The sequence below is a fragment of the Serinus canaria genome, chromosome 5, assembly GCF_022539315.1.
Source record: "Serinus canaria isolate serCan28SL12 chromosome 5, serCan2020, whole genome shotgun sequence".
Classification (NCBI taxonomy): Eukaryota; Metazoa; Chordata; class Aves; order Passeriformes; family Fringillidae; genus Serinus; species Serinus canaria.
In genome coordinates, this window is record NC_066319.1 from 57,906,074 (window position 1) to 57,929,363 (window position 23,290).

The 23,290-nt window shown below is 44.5% G+C and overlaps 1 protein-coding gene across 3 annotated transcripts in view; it reads left to right on the forward strand.

The window, feature by feature from the left end:
• The window catches only part of SLC35F4 (solute carrier family 35 member F4), a 116,355-nt gene that overhangs the window by 73,286 nt on the left and 19,779 nt on the right, over positions 1–23,290 (forward strand). For 2 of the 3 annotated variants that reach the window (XM_050975705.1, XM_050975706.1), the window contains exon 2: positions 19,241–19,429. In XM_050975705.1, the coding sequence (XP_050831662.1) occupies positions 19,241–19,429 (189 nt within the window). Of the gene's footprint in view, positions 1–7,957; positions 8,034–19,240; positions 19,430–23,290 lie in introns of those variants that run through there. The other variant, XM_050975707.1, reaches the window with a different exon arrangement.

Sequence of the window (23,290 nt, forward strand, 5' to 3'; positions counted from 1 at the left end):
CCTCTTGAAGAAAAAATTTCCATTTTGGTTTTTCATTGAGCAATTTTCCTTTCCTTCTGATTCTTCTGTAAATAGGAATGAGTTTCTAATGCTGGAGGTAACTTTTTAATATTTTTGTCAGCCTGAAATTATCACAGAATGGGTTGGGTTGGAAGGGACATTAAAGCTCATCTCATTCAAACCCCCTGCCATGGGCAGGGACACCTTCCACTATCACAGGTTGCTTGGGGTACATCCATATTTTTTTTTCTTACATTTTTTTTCCTTCTTTGATGCAAAATATTGAAGATGCATCAAAGTTGATACATTTACTGTTTCCATGAAACACTGCATGACTTTTATTAAAATTGAAGAATTGCTCTCCATGCCCACAATTAATATTTTTCCTTCCGTCTTTAATTGCATTAAAACTTTCATATTTCTTGCTGTATGATATTTCCATATTCCAGCAGAATAAAAGGCTTAAGAAGCTGCTTTTCCAGCTCTGGAGACATCATCCTGTACTTCCTGATCCTTGTGGGTGGGTGGTTTATGTTTCAAAATTTGCGTGATTAAGAAAACCCAAGGTTTATTTTAATTGAAAATTTATTCCTTGTGCTTCCCAGGGACATTCTATTTGTCAGGTCTATAAAATCACTTAGTAAATAAAAATCTTCCCAAAAGCACTGTAGCAGAAGATGTTGGTACTTCCAAGTCATTTGAGTGCTTGTGGAGGGAGAGGGTGGGGGAATCATCAGATATTTTTGGGTTTCAGGTGCATCTTCTTAGGCCCAGAGGCAGAGGGGAAGGAGCTGGACAAAGCAGGGTCAAGGTGGGACTTCCTTTAGGCTGAGACACCAACGTGTGATGTGGCTGATGCAGTTGAAGATGTCTCTGCTCATTGCAGAGGGCTGAATTAAATGAGATTTAAAGGTCCCTCCCAACCCAAACCATTCTTTGACAGAGGACCTGGCCACTGGTAGTGATACATTAGGATTTTAGCTTTTAGATTTTTTAAATTCTGTACTGCATTACTCTAAACTCCATATAAAGTGTTAGTTAACTGTCTTCACATTTTGGTCAGACAAAACAATCCCTCTGGGCCTGAAATCCAATGACACCCTACTGCCTGAGGCCCCAAAAGTATGAACAAAAGTTGAATTTTGGGGGGAAGGAAACTGGGGGTGTATGACTTCATTACTTGAAGCTATAATTGGAGGATTAACCCCTGATGTATAAATGGATCAAACTTAAAATTGTCTGAAAAACTCATGACCATCATCCAGCCTGGGTGTAGCCCCTCAGCACCCTTTGCCTGCCCAAGGGGTGCCTGTTTTATATTAATAAATACCTACTCTTACTCTCTTAATCTTGTCTAGGCTCCTTTCTAGGTAGCCACTCCAAGGCATCAGTAGCCAAGAGAGCCCTGGCTGTGGGTGGTTGTTGGATTCCAAAATGCAGGGAATTCTCAAAACTTTGGGCCTGTAAGCCAAAGCTCAGACTTAAACACAGGACTTGATCTGAGACCTTGGAAGAGGCTTCCAAACTTAGGTGCTAGAAGTGAGAATGTGGATTTGTAGTTTAAAGCAGAGACTTGTTAAGTGGAGGAAAGTTTAGAGTTTTAGAGTTTAAGATACAGAATAAAATAAAAGTAGTTACAAAGGTGAACAAGGAGTTTAGAATGCAGTGCTGTAGGTTTGTGTGTCACAACAGGATTGGCTAAGAAAGCTTACACTGTAGCATGAGTCCATAAGATTAAATATTTAAGGATTAGGTCAAAACCATAAATATCCTTCTTGGCAGTGTTTTATTGGTGAATAAATCCTTAAAAGGTCTTGAACTAAAATTCTGAGCCATGACCTTCTGAGCCATGCAGTGAAGATGTGAGCCCAGCTCACCCTTCCTGCCTATGTAGAAGACAAGAAAATAAACCACATCATCTAAAAAACTCTGAGGTCCTGTCTCTAACTCATTCAAAATTCCTTCAAAATCCCCATAGGTGGTCTGAGTGTTTTGGACTGGTTTCAGTGGTGTGGGAGCTGCTGTCCTGCAGCACTCCTGCACATCTTCACATTGTCATCTTGGAGGGGATGTTTAGCTGGTGCTGTTTATCTTATTCCCAGGACTTGCCTGCTAGGGAAGGCTAAAAATAGATCACAGTGTGTTTTTCTGTTACAAAATCAGGATATTAAAGAGTGAGTTCTTGGGCTGATTCACTGAAAGTAGCAACTCGTGTTAATGTCAAGCAGAGATCAGTGTACAAACATGCAGCCCCCAAGGGCATTCAAATGGCTTCAGGTTTAGTAGGTATTTATTTTTTGCAGTCATTAGGTGAGATTTTAGAGAGTTGCTCTACTTCTTGGCATTTGCAAAATACAGGAAATTCTGGTAAAAGTCCAGTTTTGCCTCAGTGAACAGAACATATGAGAATGTAGAGTGCCTTCTATGTGAACATCCTCAATTTAATCACACCTGCTTATGAGGGGTCACTTTTAGATCTGGTTTAGCATCTTTGGTGACATGGACAATGGGATTGAGGGCAGCACTGAGGGACAAGGTGTGAGCAGCCCTGTCCACCCTGTGTGATTGTGGTGGGGCTGGAGGACCCTCCCCTGCCTGGCAGTCAAAGGCTTTGCTGATATTCTCAATGCTGAGCAGGGATGTCCAACAGTTTTTAAGCCAGTGACAGTTCAAAGTAAGGACTTGAGAATTTGATTCTTTAAAATCCATATAACATGACTGGGCACAGCAGAGAGGTGAAGGGTTCTTTTCTCTGCGAGCCTTGGAAGTTGTTTTGGATTGAGTTGTTCAAGTAGCATTTGCTGCATGTTTCTGATTTTGCTAGAAAAAAGTAAAAGTTCAAACTGAAATCTTGACTTCACTGTACATAAAAATTCCTTTGTAGGATACATCTGGTTTGATCTCAGTTTGACTGTTTGTCTCTTCTGCATCTTGCATCTAATTTGTATTCCAGAGGGATAAAATGAACTTGATAATGGCCTTTTAGCTTGTCATCTTAAAACACAGGCTCTGCCTGGAAGAGCCAATAAAAGTCTTGTTTATGAGAGTCTTACAGTCTAGTGATTGGGAATGGACTGACCTGCTGGCTTCAGGGACATATGCAAAGTGGATTTTAGATGGATCTTGTAGCTAGTGGTGTTCAAAACTAGCAAACAGCACAGTTTTGGATCAGAGCACTGTTCTAAAATCAGGTAAAGTCAAAGAAACACTTTCATGCCTTTATCAGGCATTCCCACACTGTGCTTCCCATTGGGAGCATCTTCCCTACCCAGGGTATCTAAAAACCAAATGAGCAGGTGGGAGCAAGTCACATTACTGCCATCACAGCCAGGGGGAAGAAGTGGGTGCCTTCAGAGTTACTAATACCAGGTTATAACACACCTGCAAGAGAGGAGGCTGTGAGCTGTCTCCTAACCTTACCACTTTCTCACCACTCACTTTATGAAGATGTTGGTATGGCTGGTTCAAACTTTGGCATCCAAAGTCCAATGAGATGGATCTCATTATCAACATGGAAATTAATTGTTCCAGGTACTTATGCATCTGTTTTCCTTTAGCTGTGATGATCTGCCCTCCTTGGGTGTGTTACACCACACCTGTCATCCTCTCTGGAGCAGAAAACCTGTGATTGCCTGGAGTTCAACTCCAGCTGTGATTGCAGCTTCAGAGAGAAGAGTAAATAATCTTTACTTGTGCAGTTGGTCCCTGAAATATGTATGAGTAACTAGTGCCAGCAGAGCTGGGGTAAGCCAAGGAGCAGAGTGAGTTCTGATAGCATCAGCCCCTCTGTGCTGGGAGCGTGCAAGGCTTGTTAGTGGATGTGATTCAGCACTCCCCAGTCCTGCCTCTGCTGCCAGGGCTGGTTTGCTGTCTGGTTAGTGAGTCAGCAAGCTTGCAGCTTCCCCCTGCCCTTGTCTGGATGAATATTTACTGAGCCCAGGGACACAGAGTGCTGCAGGGAGGGTGGGGAGGAGGGAACGGGATGTGGAGCAGAGGGCTCCATGCACGAGGACTCTTGGCTGGCATGAGGAATCTGTCCTGAGACACACCTTATTCACTGATTTCCTTTCCCAATAATGCTGGTGCTGGTCTGTCTCCAGAGTTCAGTGAGTGCCCCATCAGTTTTTGCCTTAACTGGGAGCAGGTGTGGAGGGTGCAGTCCTGCAGCCTGGGTTATTGTTTACACAGCGTAGTTACACTGCTGTGATTGTGGTTCACACTGCAGGCTCCCTTGACAAATAGGGGCTCCTGAGGGAGAATAATTGGGTATGTAGATTGATAAAAGAATCATTTAGATTGGAAAACACTTCTGAGATCATTGACTCCAACCATTCCCCCAGTACTGCCAAGCTCATCACTAACCCATGGCCCCAGGTGTCAGATCCACACATCTTTCAAATCCCTCCAGGGATGGGGACTCAATCATTGTCCTGGGCAGCCTGCTCCAGGGCTTGACAAGTCTTTCCATGAAGAAATCTTCCCTAATAGCCAATCTAAACTTCCCCTGGCTTAACTTGAGGTCATCTCCTCTTGTCCTGTCCCTGTTCCCTGGGAACAAAGCCCAACCTCCCCTGCTGCACCCTCCTTCCTGTCAGGGAGTTGTGCACAGCCAGAAGGTCTCCCCTGAGCCTCCTTTTCTCCAGACTGTTCCCCCCCAGCTCCCTCAGCTGCTTCTCCTCAGACTTGTCCTCCAGAGCCTGTTATTATTTATTGTTTATTATGAGGAGCATCACCCTGAGAATAAGAAAACTTAAAGCATGTTCCAGGCTGAAAGCACAGAACCTGAAGCAAACAGCAACATATGAAGAGCTGTTGTAAAGGTAACTGGAAACTTAGTTTAGTCTTGAATTTTGGAGGGCAGCCCCCATATTTTCCCAGTCTGGTGCCTTGCATGAACTCAAGGTGAGTAAGGTGGCACAGGCCTGCAGATTTCACGTTGACTTGTAGTCTTGCAGTAGTAACTTGGAGTAACTGTTTTGTCATCCTGGTAAGTCAGTCATCACATTGCACTTGTGGGTGGATTGCAGAGAGGGACAGAGCTTCCTCCTCTCTCTTCCACTCCATATTATTTTATTCTTTTCTTCAGCACACGTAGAGCAGAGATAGAGAGCACAGAGGAAAGAGCAGAAATGCAGGAGCAGAAATAGATGGCCAGAGCTCACTCTTGTGTGGCCCGAGAACTGAGGCTTTTCAAACTGCAGTCTTAGATGGAAGTTCTAAGTACCAATTCCACATAGTTTTAAGCAGTTTTGTATCTTCTTTATTTCTTGTGTAACTTCCTAAAAAGGAAGCAGAGATGGCTGGGGAGAGGATCTGAAAGATTGCTTTGAGGAGCTGAATATGGCTTCTGACTTAGTGTTGAAACAATGGCTGATTCTCCTTTGAATAAAAAAAGGCAGAAACTCTTAGATTCAGTCACGTTCTGTTGTTAGTGCTGAAATTGTCTGGAAGAAATGTCTGGAATTGCCTGACATTGTCTCATGCTTTTCATCCTCACCATTGTTAAGGTTCATTAATGATTCCATTATAAACCCCTATTTGCAGAAATGGTTTTCTAAAAGCAATCTCTGTGTTATATTATTATGTTGTTTATATGGTATAAATGCTCAAGGACTAGACATGTATTAATAGGGAGCCTTGTGATTGTGGTGCCAGCAATTACTTGACTGGTGATTACTCTATCACAAACTCTGCTGACTCTCAGCACTTCGGACAGGAGGATAAAATTCCTTCTGCAAATTGGGAAGATAATTTCCTCTGGAATGGTGGTTGTTACACAGTGCTGGAGATCCTCTGAATGCAGATAAGCAGTAAAAGCCAGTTAGCTCAAGGCAGTGCAGTTGATGCTTTGGAATAGACTGTCATGGTGGAGAGCCTTGTGAGTCACCAGGGATATAATGAAGATGCTAAAGGAGATCTCCAAGCCTTTCAGGACATGATGTGCTGGGTGGAAAACCAGTCAGCTGTGACCATTTCTCTTCCCTGTACTCCTTCCATGATGTGTCCCACTGGGAGGGATGGCTGTGGGGGTGGGATGAGGTGCTTGTCCCTCCTTTCCATAGGGTGGGATGGCTGTGGGAGTGGGATGAGGTACTTGTCCTTCCTTTCCATAGGGTGGGATGGCTGTGGGAGTGGGATGAGGTACTTGTCCCTCCTTTCCATAGGGTGGGATGGCTGTGGGAGTGGGATGAGGTACTTGTCCCTCCTTTCCATAGGGTGGGATGGCTGTGGGAGTGGGATGAGGTACTTGTCCTTCCATTCCATAGGGTTGATCACTCTGTCTTCCCTGCTGTGTCACTGTACCCCAAGAGAAAAGTGAGGCCACTCAGTCCCCAAAGAGGGACAAGAGAGCAGCTTTACAGGAATGTGCAGGGCAGGATCAAGTGATCATGTCCTGGTGGGTTGATCCAAGGACCCAAGAATCCCCTCCTACCCCTCTGGGTACAGTGGAGTCACAGGCTGCCTCCTCCATGAGGATACCCCAGGACAGTTCTCCTGTGTGCCAGCCTCTGATGTGGCTGCATCCTGAGGATGATCCAGCTGGGACTCTGCTTCCTTCCCTCTCCTCCCTGAGGGTTAGGGAAGGGACCAGTTCTTGCACACACACCACAGCCACAACATATTATTGTGTAAATCCTGTGAGATTCCAGCACCCTGCTTGAGGAAGCCCAAGATGGAGAATTTTAACCCAGCTATTCTTCATCCTATTCAAACCACTTTGGCCTTCCCTAGAGCCAGTGGCTTCTCCCTCTTTGGTGGGATAGTGGGGGAAGAAAGACCAAGCCTTGGGCTGAGAATCTCCACTCTCAGCTGCTGTCAGAAGCACAAAGACTATAAATAAAAGATCTGGTACCCTTAAAAATTCAGCAACTTTGCCAGCTGATTCTGGGAGAGCTAAGCTGCCTTTCTGATCATTCCCTTTTTATTTCCCATTGTTCTGTAGCAAACAGCTTGAATATAAACAGTAAATGTTTCCCCCTACAAATTCTTGGATAAGAATTGATAGTTGATCTCTTGGTGAAGAGCTCTGGAGCAAGAGCTCTTTAGAGGTGTCAGTAACCACTTCCTGGCAAAGGAAGCTCCCAGCACAGTGCTGGTTGCACAAGGGGTTGAGATCTTCTAAGAGTTCCCAAAGTTGTGTGGGTTGGCACCGCTTCACTTAGTGAAACTTTTCCATTGCTCCCAGTGAACAACTTCCAAAAATATTAATAGCAATAATAAGGAAGTAGAAGAGAGAGAAGGTGTCAGGGAAGGAGGGACATAACATGTCCTGGCTGTCTCAGGGGAAGTGAGGAAGAAATGTAGACCAACCATAGCCTCTATATCTATATATATATTATATATATATATTTCTGTATCTGTCTTGGTTGTGACAATTTTTGTAGGGTATTAGAAGAGGCTCCTGCAATACCACTGCTTTATTATCAGACACAGACCTGGATGTCACCTGTTCTTTTGCCCCAGGCATTCCTGATTTAGCAGCTCTATAAGACTCCCATTATTCAAAGTTTACTTAAAATAATTACTATAATCATCCGTATATTGTCACAGTGTAAGGAACCAGAAAATTGCATTGCATAATTCCCTCGCAGTTGTCTGAGAGATCTCCTGTCTGCGTTGCCAGCTCAGCGCAGAGATTTGATGTGAAATCCCAATTTCCTGCAAAGGGGCTGCCACGGTTTGGAGTTCGCCAGGCGCCGCCGCTGATACATTTATATTTTATCTGCCGCGCTCCACAATTGAATGAAAGAGAAGTGTTGGCAGGGGTCAAGCATTGTTTGAGCGTGTTGCAAATGGTTTCCCAGGGAAACAGCAAATCAGTACTCGTAGGCTCCTGCAGCATCTCCAGAACAGCATCCAGCCACCAGCCATAGCCCCGTGTTTGCTGTAGTACTCGGGACCAAGGGCGATGCAGAGTGAGCCAGAGTGAGCCGGAGCAGGAGAGCAGTTCCAGAGGATGAAGAAACATTCGGCAAGAGTGGCACCGCTCCCATCTTACAATGTTTCCGAGTTAAACTCGCCTGTGCCAGACGGTAAATGCTTTTTTTCCCCTCTGTAAATCTCATCCTAGGCAGGAGTTCACTCTGGGTGCTCCTCCTGCTCCGTTCCGTGCAGAGTAACAGAAATGTTGTGTGTGTGTTGGTGTGTGTGTTTAAATTAATGCTCAGATAGCATTTTTAGCACTTTAACATCATCTGGGATAAGTGGCAGTTAAATTTCTGTTGCCTGTGTTCAACTGCTGTGTGAATGATTTCTGGTGAAGGAACTGATGCTGAAATGTGAACAACAGATAAAGTTGTTGTACTTCAATTCTGGCTTTTAAAATTATGTGAAATTAGGTCCATGTGATATTATTGGCTTTTCTGGGGTATTTTACTGTGCTGCTCTAGATTTATTGGTTTTGCTGTGAAGACAGAGGCACCAACTTTTTTTGTGCTTGCTGTCCCTCAGCTCAGCTTAGCAGTTGTCCCCTTAAACTGCTTTTTTCCCCCCTTCATTTTCAGAAGTGTCAGCTCTTAAGCAATTCTTTAATACAAGATAGAAACTGGGAATTCTTTTGTACACTCTTTATCAGACATGAGATCCTTGTTCCTTTAGGAGTGCCCATCAACTTCACATCACACCTCAGAGTCACTGGGAATGTGGTGATGTTGTCCAGCAGGAGATTTGAGTGCCCTGATAGTGAAACAAATAAAAGTCAGTGTGCTGAAAATGTACATGCTGTATAAATCAGAGGTCAAAAGGGAAAGCTTTCTTAAAAACACTTCTGATGTTCAGGTTTGAGTTTTTGCCTTGAATGTCTGTAGAAATCTCAGGCTTTAACTGCACCATTTGAGTTTATAATCCTCAGTGTCAGATGTTCTGAAGAAGTTCTGCCTGGTACTTCCCCAAGTTGCTTGTTGTGCCAGAAATGAGCTGTTTTCCCACCAGGTGTGTGTGTGTGGTGAGGACTGGAGCTGTAAAATTGCAAGGTGTGTGCACTGTCTGTGGTTTGAGCCAACCAGCAATGAAAATGTAATTCCTTTTTGTGAGTTGAATTCATCCAGGAGCAAAACAAAGCAAGAGCCACGGTCCAGTGCTGGTCAGCAGAGCGTGACCTGCAGTTCTTCGATCTACCTGGCTCAGGCTGCCTTCAATTACAGACAGGGCTGGGGTTTGATAGACCAGACAGGAGTTTGTGTTGTTTTTCTCAGAATTGTGTGTGTGATATTTAGAATTCTGCAGGCTTGGTAGTTACCTGCTGTTTCTTCCTTGAGGGGAAAACGCCTTAAGGAAAGTTGGAGGAGCTGAGTGCTTGTTGCTGGTGCACAGCAGCAGGCTTTAGGATGTGGGATATTGTGATTCATACCCTCCCCTGCTTTTTTTAGGAGCAGTGTTATGGCCAGGTAAGCTGGCTGTGCTGGTAAAATGGGGTGATTTGCTGCTCTTTATTTCCTGAGGGCTCAGACCAGGCTCTTGTCATGCCTGGTGGGAATGCAGAACATTAAAGGTTGTCCTGCCTCACAGGGCTCCAAGACAAGATGTGGTTGCCTTCAGCTTCACCAGTCCAGCTGCTGCCAGGTGCCTCTCTTAGACCTGTCTCAACCTTCTGTCCATGCTAGGCTGCAGCTGCAGTGCCAAAACTGCCCTGCCTGGTTCCTGAGAGAGGGAAAATCCAGTCTTCATAGGAAGAAAGGGCAATAGACTGGAAATGACTACATGACAGCACTTGTCATACCCAACAGGCTGCAAATGGAAAGGTTCTTGCTCAGGATGGACCTGGCCAAGCTGAATTAATGCTGGACCCATACATTAAATATGTGTGCAGCCAGTTTTTACAGATCAGCAAAGATTTTAGCATGAATTCCCAAGGAATCCTGATGGGATAGGGCAGCCAGCTTCCCAAAAGCACTGCATCTGTCCCTCCTTTCTTTCCCAAGCATGGTGGGGGGCACATGGAAGAGATTCCAGGGCAGCTTGGGCTGTGGGGCTGTGTGCTGGGAGGAGAGCAGGGGAGCAGTGTGCTCTGGGTGGGCAGTTTTCACACAGCTGAGCTTTGTGAATCCCTGATCCCTCCTGATTGAACCACAGGAGCTGCTGGCTCCTGGAGAGTGGAGTGAAATCCAGGCAAGAAGATCCCTTTGGTAGGGAAGGTACACTCAGTGCTTGGAGATGAGTGGTCCAAAGTGCTGCTCATGTGGAGGGAAATGGAGCAGAGAGCTGCTCAGGGTGGTGGGGCATGGGTGAGTGTGAGGATGTGAGGTGTGTGCCAAGCTGGCACCACAGCCACCAAATCCTTCTGAGAACATCCCTTCACCTCAGCCTGGACAGCCCCCACTCCCCAGCATCAGCCAGGTGTGTGGCATGGACATTGCATGGAGGAGACCTATCCCAAAAATGCCATCATGGAAAGGCAGGGATGAGACCTCTCAGAGCTATTACCTCAAGGGCAGTGGAGAAAACACATGGAAGTATCTCCTGGGATTGCAAAATGCAGCAATACAGTGATAAATCCCTACTTTTGCCCCAGCTGCTTACCTGGAAAATGTTCTTTTCCAGGCTCTAAGTCAGGCAAGGAAATTGAAGCATGTGCTCAGTGCACTGCAGAGCTGCCATAGCCTGAGTCTGAGGCAGCCTTGGACTCATCCACATCCATCCAAATGTGAGCCTTGGTAAGCACTGGGAAATCTGGGAGAGCTGGGCACCTGCAGCAGGTGATTCAGCTCCCAGGATTGGTATCTGAGGGAGCTGGGATGAATCACTCCCTGGAGGCACCCAGCAGAGGCAACAGTTTGGGTAGGAAATAAATACAACCCCAAATCCAGTGTTGCTGAGTGTCTGTCAGTGTCACAGCTGCTTTTTGGATCTTGGGACATCCATGAACCAGCCTGGATTTATGGCTGTGTTTCTTGAAATTAGAAGCTGTGTTGTGATTATTTATTAATGAGGTTCAACTGAGTGATATCTGGACTGTGGTGGGTGTAAATTCCTTTCACAACAACTTCACATCAAAGCAGCCTCGTGGCTGGCATTGAAGCTACTCTTGAGTTACAGCACTGAAAGTAAAAGTGAGAATTTAACTGGGAGTGTCTGTTTATTTTTGGAAATGTCACCAAATTCTAGCAATGAAAAGATTAATTTTCAGAGGATTTTTTTAATAGATTGTTAACCTTTTGCTTTGGAGTAGAGTGTATAAATTGCAAAACAACTGGAAGCACATCTGATATAATTCATTACAAAATGTATAGCAGAGGGGGTTTTTATGGGATGGTGTGCAGCTTTGAATCAAATGATTTGTGTTTATCTTGCTCAGTCAGTGCTGGAGTGGTGGGAAGATGGTCTGATCCTGAGATTGGCTTGAATTAATGTTGGATCAGGTATATCTGGGGTGGGGAGGGGAAGTTCTGTAGTCTGATGTTGCAAAGGATATCCCTTTGAATGTGTGAGTCCCAAAGGTCTCACTCAGAAGTTGTCCCTGAGGTGGTCTCAGAGGAGTGTTTCTGTAAGCAAAAACTTTAAAAAAAAAAGTCCTGGGAGGAGACAAAGGGTCTTAAGTCCTGGTGTTGTTCCCCTCTTTGCCTGGGAAAAGTTCTGTGCTGAAGGAGGAGATGTCCATCCCCTCCCCACAGGAGGTCAGTGTGTTCTGCCTCCAGAGCTGTCATGGTTAATTCTGAGATCTCTACACAGCATTTGTTTTTTTCATTGTTTATCAATATTTTCTGACAGCAGAATTCAGTCCAAACATTCTGCTCCAAATGGATGTCCTAATTTTTTTTTTTGGTAGGTCATTGTGTGTTGTAGAAGTTTTGATTTCAACATATAAAAATCATTCTTCATTTGCAGCTCTCCCTTCTACATTCCTTCAGACTCTTAAGTATGCTGTCATGCCCAGTAACTTAAAAATATGAGCATCCACTGTGTTTCAAAATGCATATTTCAGCTGCCAGTTCCACCACAGATGTTCTCAAATAAAGCCTATTTCCCATGGTCTGCTCTGACACTCCCACTATGGTGCTGGTGTGCTATTTTTGCTGACAAATCAATGAAATTCCTTGTCTATGCTTAAAAAAAGACAGTGATACATTTGTTAGAGTTAGGCTAAAATGAGAAAAAAAAATGTTTGAAACTATACTTTCAATAAAATGTAGATGGAACAAAGATTTGAACAGGAATTTTGGGTTTTTCTAGTAATTCTTTTTATATGTTTTGAGGAAAGGCCTTGATCCAGACCAATACATACAGGAGCCACTTACTTCAGAAAAATAGAATTTGAGAAGTCCTCTAGAGTGGCCTTTACACTCAGGGCTCTGGAAAAGGCAGTCCTCAGCTTGCCTACACCCTGTAGCACGTTCACATCCTTCCTGCTAAGGTCTTTTTTCTGTTTTTCTTGTTGTTTTTAGTGCTGCAGGTATTGCACACCAGGGTTGTTGCAGCCTGATCCAGTTGGTGCTGCTGTCCTTGGTCAGGGGCTTTGGGACCCAGCACTGGGTGCAGACCATGCACAGCTCATTGGCTGGTTGGCACAAGAGCTTCCACCTCAGAGCAGGTTCTTCAGCACAAGAACATGTGGCTGATGTGCAGAAAGATGCATTTAGAGGCTTGTATTTATCAGGGTTGCACATAGAGGCATCAAACTTGGAGCAATCAATGAGAGAAGTCCCATCTCAGAGACTGGGGGTCTGAGAGTGTGTGAGGAGATGCCTTTGTGCAACTTACTTAGCTATTTCCCACTTATATTTCCTACTTATAAGTGGGAAATCAACTATTTCCCACTTATAAAAGCCAAGGAGATGCAGGTCTGGGGGGGGATTTTTTTGACTGTCTAACTTGGATTCCCTCCCCTTAGGGAGGAACTGCCTCAAATAGGCTGGAACTGCTCCTCTGGAAGGGTTTTGAGATGCAAGGATGTAGGGTGGCACATCCCTTGATCAGACACTAAGTGAATTAAAGGATGTGAAATTTAAGTTCTCCTTGTTAATTTTATTGCAAGGGTGGGAGGACAGGTGGAAGTTGTTGAGATTCCTGGTTGTAAGCAAAGTTGCTGTCTGCTGATCTGGAGTGAGGGCTGTGTACAGAGACTGAAGAGATAATTGGCAGAAATTGCTGATGGATGTCACTAGTAAACCACAACAAAAATATCTACTTTTTCTGCTTTGTGCTCTTGACAATAGTTAATCATAGTACAAGAGAAATGCTGTACGCCATCACTGAGTCATTTGTTTTTCATTACAATCTGAAAATCTTTTCCCCTAGGATAAAAAAAAAAAAAAAACAACAAAACCAAAACCATGTAACCTTCTCATCCCCTTCAAACATGAAAACTTCCAGAACAAGCAAATAATAAATGAACAAGGCATCACTCTGAACAGACATCTGTGCATTACTAATACACAGAGAGCATTGCAGTGTTTAAATGAAGAACATTATCTCCAAATGCCTGAGACATGCTGAAAGGAATTTTCTTCACTGAACAAGAAATGCTTATTCCTCAAACCTGTGTAGCATGCTGCCAGCAGAGCATGTGTGCTTGTTTTCTTGATTTTACTTGGCTTTAGTAAAATGTAATCATGACTTCACATCCCTGCTCACATTGCTGGTTGTAAATAAGTTAAAAGTTGGGGAGTTAGTCCGTGTGTGTGCCCTTTATTTTATCCTCAGACCACTGGGCTGGTTGTACTGGTGTGCTGTGGGTGTACACCAGTGCAGTGAAGGGCAGAATTTGATTTTGCAGGCAGTGGCTGGGATAAAATAAGCTATGGACCTAAGTCACTGAGGATTGATGGTGTTGCATATCCCACTACCAGCTGTGTGCTAACAATCCAATCAAAGCTGTGGCTAATCCAACCTAATGAGGTTTTGTTGTAAAACGGACAGAAGCAGTTCTTTTCACCTCTTCCAACAGCAGCACCACTCAACACCCTTTCCATGTGCATCCAGTATTTCCCTGCCTGCAAAACTCACATCATCTTCTCCTTGCTGTGCATCAGGAAGAGCAGAATTTCACTGTGAGAGCTTCCTGCCCTCCCCTGCTCAAGGGAGCTTGTACCACAGGCTGTGGAGACACTGAGGTGTGAGCAGGTCCATCACTGGGGTGGGTGCTGCTCCTGCAGGTACCACTGTAGGGTAAAAAGAACTTTGGCAATTCTTTCTTCAGGGTCCAATTTAGCAGGAAGGTTCAGCTGACGTGTTTTCCACACCACAGCAGACCCACTCCTGCCTCCATTCATCTGTCAAAGCCCAGCAATGGTTTCTGTGGCACTGCAATGGAAGCATCCTTTTGTCAGCACAGAGACATTGAGAAATCAGGAGCTGAGATTTTGAGGGTGCAGTAAAATAAGACTGTTTTAATACTGAATAAGTAAAAGGCAGATTGTAGGTGCCTTGAGTGGCCTTTTGGCAAAGCTGCTCTCTCTCCTGACTGTGGTGGTAGCTAGAGGTGACCAGTGCTCTGCAGGGCTTTGGGAGTATAACACACAGAAATTGTTCAGCTCATTTCCATCACCTATTTAACCATCGATTTTGTTGTGTAATCAAATAAAGAGAATGTGTTTTGGCACATCCCATCAAGCCAGATGTTGCTGTCTCTAAATGAGCCAGCACTTTGTGTCAGTAATGCAGTGTCGTGAATGCACAGATGGCTTTTGGAATGGAATTCAGTTACCTGTTTGAGAGGTTCTAAATTTCCATCAGGGCAGTTGGATTAAAAAGAAAAGAAAAGAAAAGGACACAATCACTCCTAAGATGATCTGGCCATAGAATTCAGTTCCAAGACGCATTTTTGTGTAGCATTGGTTATTTAACTGGCAATCCATTTGATGCAGGACCAGAGGGAGCAGCGTGGAGCTGTGTCAGGGGAGGTTCAGGTTGGATGTTATAAAAGGATCTTCATGCAGGGCATGGTTGAGAAGTCACTGCACCAAGGAGCATTGGGACACTGCTCACAGGCACGTGGTGGGGTTCCTGGAGCTGCCCTGTGCAAGGCCAGGACTGGGACTCCGTGATCATTGCAGGTCCCTTCCAGCTCAGGATATTCCATGATCTGCTTTTAGTAGCAGCTGTGAGACCAGAAACATTGAACATGTTGAAATGCAATTTCATGGGTTGGTTCTTATTATTCCAGGCACTGCTGTCACATGCTAAAGGTGTCAAACACTTGAAGATAGTCTGAAGAGAGTTGGTTTTGAACCTCAGGGTGTAATCCTTCTCTCCAAGCCCCCTGGGAAGTAGCAAAGGGATTTTTCTAGCCAAGGCAAGGAAGCATTTTCTCCCTGTGTGAGCTGCATCTGGAAACCTGGACATGAGCAGAAAGCCACACGTGGTGTCTTGCATCTCTCAGAGGGGCAAGGGAGCTGTGCATTGTTTACAGGTGGTGGGGAAAATGCTTCTGAGGACCAGCATGTGCTTCTTCTCCCTGCCTTGAGTGGGCATGATGGCAGCAGCAGATGGGGCCACCTCCTCTCACAGCTGGGACTCAGAATGGTGTTAAAGAACGTGGAAAGGCTGGACTTGAGTGATAATAACCACATGTTTTAGGTTAGTCACAAGCATAATTGCCTTGCTAACTCAAAGTACACTGGGATATTTGTATAATAATTAGTGCAAGATGGGGACAGACTTTGTTAGTGTTCCCCTTGCTGGTTTCTCTTTGGTCTCCATATGCAGAGAAATGGCCTTTACTTCTTAAGCTATAAAGCAGCTACATTTGCAGGGTGAGGAAACAGATTTGCTGAAACAGATTAAGAAACTAAGTAATTGCAAAAAAAGTAATTGTAAAAAAAATTACAATTACTAAAGCAATTGTAAAAAAATGGGAAAGAGCATGGATTTTTTTTTTTTAATCCAATAATGAAAAATAATCCAGGTGGACTTGGTGCATTAAAATGTGTTGGATACAATAGTGTGAGGTACTTTCCACTTCTCCATTTCTCCTTTTCCTCTTTGGTCAATCCCATTGGCAGAGTCTTGCTTTGACACTCAGTTACAGCCTCCAAGGAACACTTCCAGCAGCAAGATCTGACAGTCTGGCAAGGTTTTTCTCGTTTGTTTTTTCCCAATCTCTCCCAGTAGCACGCTCTTAAGATAGCAAATGATGCCCAAAATGTAGTTTTGTTCTCAGCCTGTGTTTCATCCCTGCTAAAGCCACAAACTGTGTAAGAATTCCCACCCCATGGTGACATCTCTGGTCAGGGTGGTTGATCAGGGCCAGGTTGGATGAGGGTTTGAACACCCTGGTCAGGTGGAAAATGTCCCTGTCCATGGCAGGGGGTTGGAACTGGACAATCTTAAGTTCCTTTCCAACTCAGACCATTCTATGATTCTCTTTTTCCCCTCTATGGAAGTTCAGTGGAAAATGCTGCTCTTGATCCCTCCAAGTTTGGAGGGACTTGGCAGATCCCTGCTCCACAGCTGAGAGTTGTGGGGTGAGACAGAGAACCAGACTTCCATGAGCTCTGCCTTCCCTTCTTTTCCTATGGGACAGCACTGCCCACCTGGGAGGTTTCACTGCTCAGCTCTGCAGATGCTGATTTGTTAGCTCCAGGTTTGGAAAGTGAGCCCAGCATTTATCTCTTCACCTCTCCCATCAACAGATACCCTTAAAATATGTTCAGACTGAGCAGCATTAGGTGTCCCAGGCTTTCTAGCTGTAACAATGAAATATTGACAAATGGCTGTGCTGTCTGATTGCTTCAGGTATGAGGGAAGAAGAGTTCAGTAAATCAAGCAGTGACTTTCAGCTTAATGCAATCTCTTGAATTACAGTTTTGGTCTCACCTGCTGGGTTTGTCAATGCACAGGAGAAGATTCATGCTTCTCTGTTGTACCAGATACAAATAAGTCAGAGCTCTTTTTGCACGTGAGGAAGAATAGGCTTCCATCAAATTTGGGTTGCATGTCACCTGCTAGACTTCTGCTGAGTATAATGTGGATCTTGTTCTGAAATTAATCTGAATTGAGACATAACATGTGTCTCTCAACATAATGAAATCTTTTTAAATGATGAATATCAAAATGAGGAGTGATGTGGAGCCAGCCACCTCGGTGGCTTCTTCTCCAAGGACAGGCAGCTGGCAAACACTTGGTGAAAATAAAACCTCTTTAAGTTGTGGACCTGAAAAATTAGAAATGCCTTTTTGAACATTTCTCCCCAAAAGCAGTGATTGGCTTAACCTCATGGAGGCTGGGACTAATTTTCAGACGACAAAGGAAGGTGTAACTTGTAAGAGTAACTTGCAAGATGTTTACTAAATCTTACAAAGTAGGTGATGTTATTCTTGTTTGACCAACAAACAAGGAGGGAGAGGTACCTCTTGGAGTTTTGAAATAAGTGGAACAAAGTCAAGCAGGGAGTTGTGTGGCTGCTAGATCATTATTTTCTCCATTAAAAAGTAAATTTGTGAAGGTGAAAGGTTTACTTTACAAAAGTAAATTTGTGAATAGCTTTTTAAAGGTCTGAAAACATCTGGTAGGCTCTAGAATGCTCTTTAGAAAGTAATGCTCAACAAAAAGTGAGGAGAGGCAACACAGTGCTTTGCTTAGCTTGCTTCTCATCATGTAGGTCTTAATTTTTCAAAGTGGGTTTGTGGGTCTGCTATCATAGTGTGGGTTGTTTACTGCATTGATTGGATTTGTAGGACTTCATCATCAGTTGGAATCTAAACTTGGGTGCCCCCCTTGAGTCAGGGTTCCCTCATAATGGACAGAGAAGAAGGGGAAGAGCATTTTGAGGAAGATTATCTGGAGGGGGTCAGCTCCTGGTTGAGTCACTTTTCTACTTGGTAGGTAAAAATAAACCTTGCAGGCTCTAAATAGGCTGAGAGAGGATTTTTTTTTCCCTGCTTAATTCCATATTTTATACATTGGTCTTTGTTAGTCTTGGTGAACCCAACACACCTTTAAGTCCATGGAAGATTGCATGAACCCACTGGCAAGAGTCCTGTCTCAATTCTTGAGTCTTGGGTACAGCCCTTGCTTTGGAATATATTTACAAGTAGTAGTTGAGTTTGATGTGTTTTGCTCCAAGTGCACTGGAATGGCTCGTGATGCAACAAAGAATGTTCCTTCTGGAATTTCTGCCACAGTTGTTACCCATGTGGCACCTTACACATGGGGTTTGTGTCTATTTTTGTATTCTTTTCAATATGAAGTTGTTGGGATTATCATGTTAAGTTCTTCCAAGTCATGGCAAGGTCTGTGGTTGCTTTGGGTGTGGGTATCTTCCACAAGTTTAGGTGAGATGGTCACCAGTTGGAGTAGCAGCTGCAATACAAGCAGTGGGTGATCTCAGCTGGCCATGAACACACATTTTTATCAGCCAGAATGGCCTGTCCTCCTGACTTTCTGCTGGAGAAGAAGACTCTTTTGTGCTGCTCATGTGTTGACCTCTTACAGAAGGTACCTTCAGTAAATTTGGAAGTCCTTGCACAATTGATCACCAGTCACACTGATGGATTCCAGCACTGCACTCCTTGCAGTTGATTCCTGATTCTTAATCCAGCCCTTCAGGCTCTTACTCATTAAATATGGTGTCCTACTCTCTGGAAAATTTCTCATCTGGTACTACTGGTGTTTTTTGGACATCTCTGCCATCTCAAGCCTCTGCCCAGCCTCCGTGTGAAATGTCTCATCTTGGAGTTGTCTGCACATAGCAGAGGAAGAAAAAACAACTTCTCTGAAGATGTGGAGATTCTGATTTGGTGTTAAAACACTTAAAATTGGCATCTACAATCCTGTAGCAGAAATCTTCATCCAAAAGACCTGTGGGTGACCAAGGCTTCATTCCATACGAGAGTCTCAGGGATCATTCTGGAGGATGGAAAGAGGAAGCTCTCCTCTAGAGAGGCTCCCAGCACTGAGGGAGGCAGTGGTTCCTCAGCCCTCCTTCCCACCCTGAGGGAATGGTGAGCTCCCCTCTGGCCTGATTCAGTGTCAGTGCTCAGGAAGGGCCCCACGTGAGTACAAATTCCTTTGACTGTGCAGGCTCTGTGGACAGAGCCGTGCGGCTGAGAATACACTGCAGCATGGGGCTCTCATTTCTTCAGGGGGAAGACTGGTTTTCATGCACCACCTTTTTATCTGTAAGGGGGGAGAGAGTTAAATATTTACTTACTCACTTATTTCCTTTATCCTGAGCAGAGCTGAAACCTGCATTTTTTTGCCGTGTGCTTCCTTTTGTATGCATTTCACTTCCAGCCTGTTTGAAAGCCCCGTGTTCCTCCGGGGACTTTCCAGACAAAACTGATGCAAAACTCTTTCTTCTCAGGTGCCTCACGATCATCTGTCATCCAATGCAAGCCAGGAGGCAACTGCCCCAGCAGACACAGAGGCATGACTAGGCAGCTCTCCCCTCTATCTGTGGCTGAAGATTCTGCTGCTCCCATTCTTGAGCTGCAGAATCGAAGTCCCTCGGGAATCTGTCGGCACAGCAGAGTCGAGAGGCAGAGCAGATCAGGTAGGAACCCACAGGTGCACTCCTGGCTCTTCCCTCTGTCTCTGCAGAGATGGGGCAGGGCTTGAGCATGCTGAGGTTTGGTTTGCCCCTTGCAGGGCCTTCCTGAGCCCGGGGGTGAGCGGGAAGGTCTCGGGTCTTCTGCTGGTCAGAGTGACCCCGAGATGCATTAGAAAGTCTCTTTTCCCAGCCGGCAGCTGAAGAAGGAGTCAGAGCTCTTCTGGTCTCTTTCTCAAGGTTGTTTATTGTTTCTTATCTATAAAATTCTTTCTCCTGGCCTGCCAAGGTCCATTCAGCAGGTCAGACAGAGGCACACAGGCCGCCCTCGGGGTGGTGTTATCTTTTTATACTAAAAACTACATATACATTATTTACCATAACTTCCCAATACCTATCACCTATGTTAGACAGTGAGCTTCTACTCAAAACCAATCCAAAAGTGCCAGCATCACAGCAGAAGATGGGGGCCAAGAAGAAGAAGGAGAAAGACTGGACACACCCAGATTCCTCCATCTTGCCTCCTGAACCCCCATTCTAAAAACCCCAAAAGTCTATTTTTCACACCATGACAAACTAATTATTATCCTACTTGGACTTTCATGGCTTGCAGATCCTCATATAAGATTGGTAATTTTTTCCATGGATCATAATCAAAATCACAGGTGTTTTGGGCTCTCTGCCAAGGTCTCTGAGCCTCGTGGCAGGGGTTTGAGCAATCCAGGACAGCCAGAGGGATGTCCTGAATTCTGACAGGAAGGTGGCACAGACAGGAGAAGAAGGCCGGGATTCGCAGGTACAGGACGGGCGCGAGGTGCCCGGCACAGCACGAGGCATGGAAAATCCTCAGAGCTGGTTAACCCCCAGCACATGGTTGGGTTTCACTGGGTGGTTGTGTCTCCTCAGCTTCAGCCTGGCCACACGCCAGAACCCTTAGGAATTCCTTCTCAAAGAGGGATGACCTCAGCTTGCACCATGGATGGTCTGATGAAGAGGAGGAGAAGGAGCAGCAGGTGGATTTCTCAGCAGGTGGAAGGATTTCTAGGGAAGACCATCACAGCTCAGATCAACAGTCAGCTTTGCTGCAGAACTTCACTGCAGAAGTTTAGCTCAAATGAACCTGTAGGTGTGGTGAACACTGACCTCTTCACCACGGTGTCCATCCAGCAGCTGCAGGGATGGGATGGGAGCAGTTGCAATGTTCAGCCCCTGGCTTGTGAGTCTGCTAAACCACACTGTGGAGGAGGAGGGACTTTAAATGAGTGAAATAACTTAACTGTCCAAAATTTTGGAAGGAAATTATTTAATTGCCCAAGTTCTTTGGAAGACTGCCTGTGTAGATACTGTGAGTAAAAAGGGGAGGAAGAACTCGTTGGATCTCCCTTGCACTCTGGACCTGGGGGAGCTGAACCTTCCTCTTGTCACTTGGCTTCTGATGGCAGCAAGACTCACCCATTTCTTCCTTGTGTTGGAAAGCAGAGGGATCTCGTGCTCCAGGAGTACTCTCTTGATGGAAAGCCTCAGAAGAGTATTGGAGGTGATCATTGCTGCCAGGAGCTGATGCAGCACCTTGCAGTTAAGATCATAGCTAAGAAAGCAGAAAACCAAATCTCATTTTTCCAAATATCAGGCTGAAACAACTGTGCATGGTGGCACTAAGGAGCATCCAAAATCAGAATCCATCTTTTCCAAGAAAGGGCTCTAGGCCACTTGAGTAGTGTCTGGACATCATATTCTTCTAAACACTTACTTTGCATTTAATATTTCCCTTTTGATCCTGATCTTCCCATCCTTATCAGCTAGGACTGACCTAATAGATAAACAAATACAAAGAATATTATTTTCTAGGGTTAGTTGCCAAATAGCCAGAAGAGTTCCAATGAAAAGCTGTAGGTTTTGATTTTCCTCATCTCACTCCTCTGAACACTGCAAGCAAAAGGCTCTTCTGTGACCATCTTGTCAGGAAGAACTGCACTGTGGACCAAAGGACCATGCAGGGCTGTTTCTGCTCACTGCCTTCCAGAGTTTGCCATTGGCCAGTGCTTGTGTCACCTGCAGTGTGATCTGCATTCTTACCTGTGCCATCTCCCTGTGTCACCTGCAGTGTGATCTGCATTCTTACCTGTGCCATCTCCCTGTGTCACCTGCAGTGTGATCTGCATTCTTACCTGTGCCATCTCCCTGTGTCACCTGCAGTGTGATCTGCATTCTTACCTGTGCCATTTCCCTGTGTCACCTGCAGTGTGATCTGCATTCTTACCTGTGCCATCTCTCTGTGTCACCTGCAGTGTGATCTGCATTCTTACCTGTACTTTCAGCCTTGTTTCTATGCTTCTTCCCAGGATAAGTCTCTTGGTTTGTTCCAGTCCCATCCAAATGCAGACCCCAAGGATTTCTGCTACCTTGCCAGTTGTAAAATGCTGTCTCCCAGCCACTTTGAGTTTGTTTTCTCCTCATTATCATTTGGTGTCTAAACACAAGTGCTTGCTCCATGACTTGGAAATCCCTAAACCTCTTTAACAGGAACCACGTGCCTGCTCACCCTGTGGCTCACTCCCTGTCGTTATTTTGAAATCTGTATCTTATCTTGTCCTTTTGATTCTTTGGCCAGGAATTAGGTGTGCACATCCCATGGATTTGCAAAGCAGCTGACAAGCTGCTCTGTCACGGGGATCAATCACAATTTCACTTAAGTTAATTGCAAATATCTGGTCGAGAGTTAAGTGCCTCCAGTGAGCTTAGATGTAGATACATGTAGATGTATGAGGATGGAATCAGCTCCCCTCTCACCATGGCTTTCCATTATCATTAAATATAAAGGGGCCCCAGACAACATGTTCATCCTGAATACACAGTTATTTGCTAACTGCATCACATGGGATGAATCCCACTGATTAAAAACTTACAGCAACTCCCTACTGTGCATTTATTCGGGCTAAAACTTACACAGGCCTTTAAATCCAAGGTAGGTCTTGCAACAAGTGTGTGTTTCTGTGCCTTTCCCTGACATTCAGACCTGGGACTGTAACATCCAAATCAAATGCTGATGGTGGTGTCATGCATAATGACACCAATTGCATCATTATTGTGTAATTGGAAAATAGAAAGCATGGCTAAAAGTGATTTTTTTCTTCTATCATTTTGTGATTATTTTAAGTGGTAGCTGAAAAAGGACTAATTGCATAGTAGTTTTACTTGGCAGGAAGACCTGCAAGTTGATGCTACTATAATATATTCTTTTTAAGCCATTCTAACTTGCAAATAAACTGTAATTTACCTTTCAATAGATGTCAGTCATTATTAGTACCATAAAAATATCTACTTTCTCTCAGCAGCCAAGGAGAATGCTAAAAGGATGCTTGCCTTTTCAGACCCGTGGCTGATTATCCTCTGCATGTTTTTAATAAACCTGTAATTTTATTTAAATTCTTGATTCACCACTAAACAATGGAGCCACTGAATACAGATTATTTTTAGGAAAAAACATCACACAATTACAACTGCAAAAAGCTCCATGTCATAGTTAGGAAAATTCTTGATTCCAAATGCACTCCCTGCTATGATAAATCTTTTTTATGTGTAATGTTGGTTTACAGTAATAGCTTGGAACCCCAGTCTGACATTTCTTTATGGCTAATGTAGCAAACCCAATAATATAAAAGGAAATTGTACCTGAGTGTGCAAGGATACCTCTGTCACATAAAAGTTGGCTGTAGGACAGTGCATGCTCTCACTCAGGGCATCTTTAACTTCTCTCAAAATCATATTGTTTCTTCTGTACATCACATCATGTATTAATGGGGCTGATAATTGATGGGAGTAGTTAAGAATAGCTTCAGGCCATGATTTTCAGAAGATTTTCCTGTT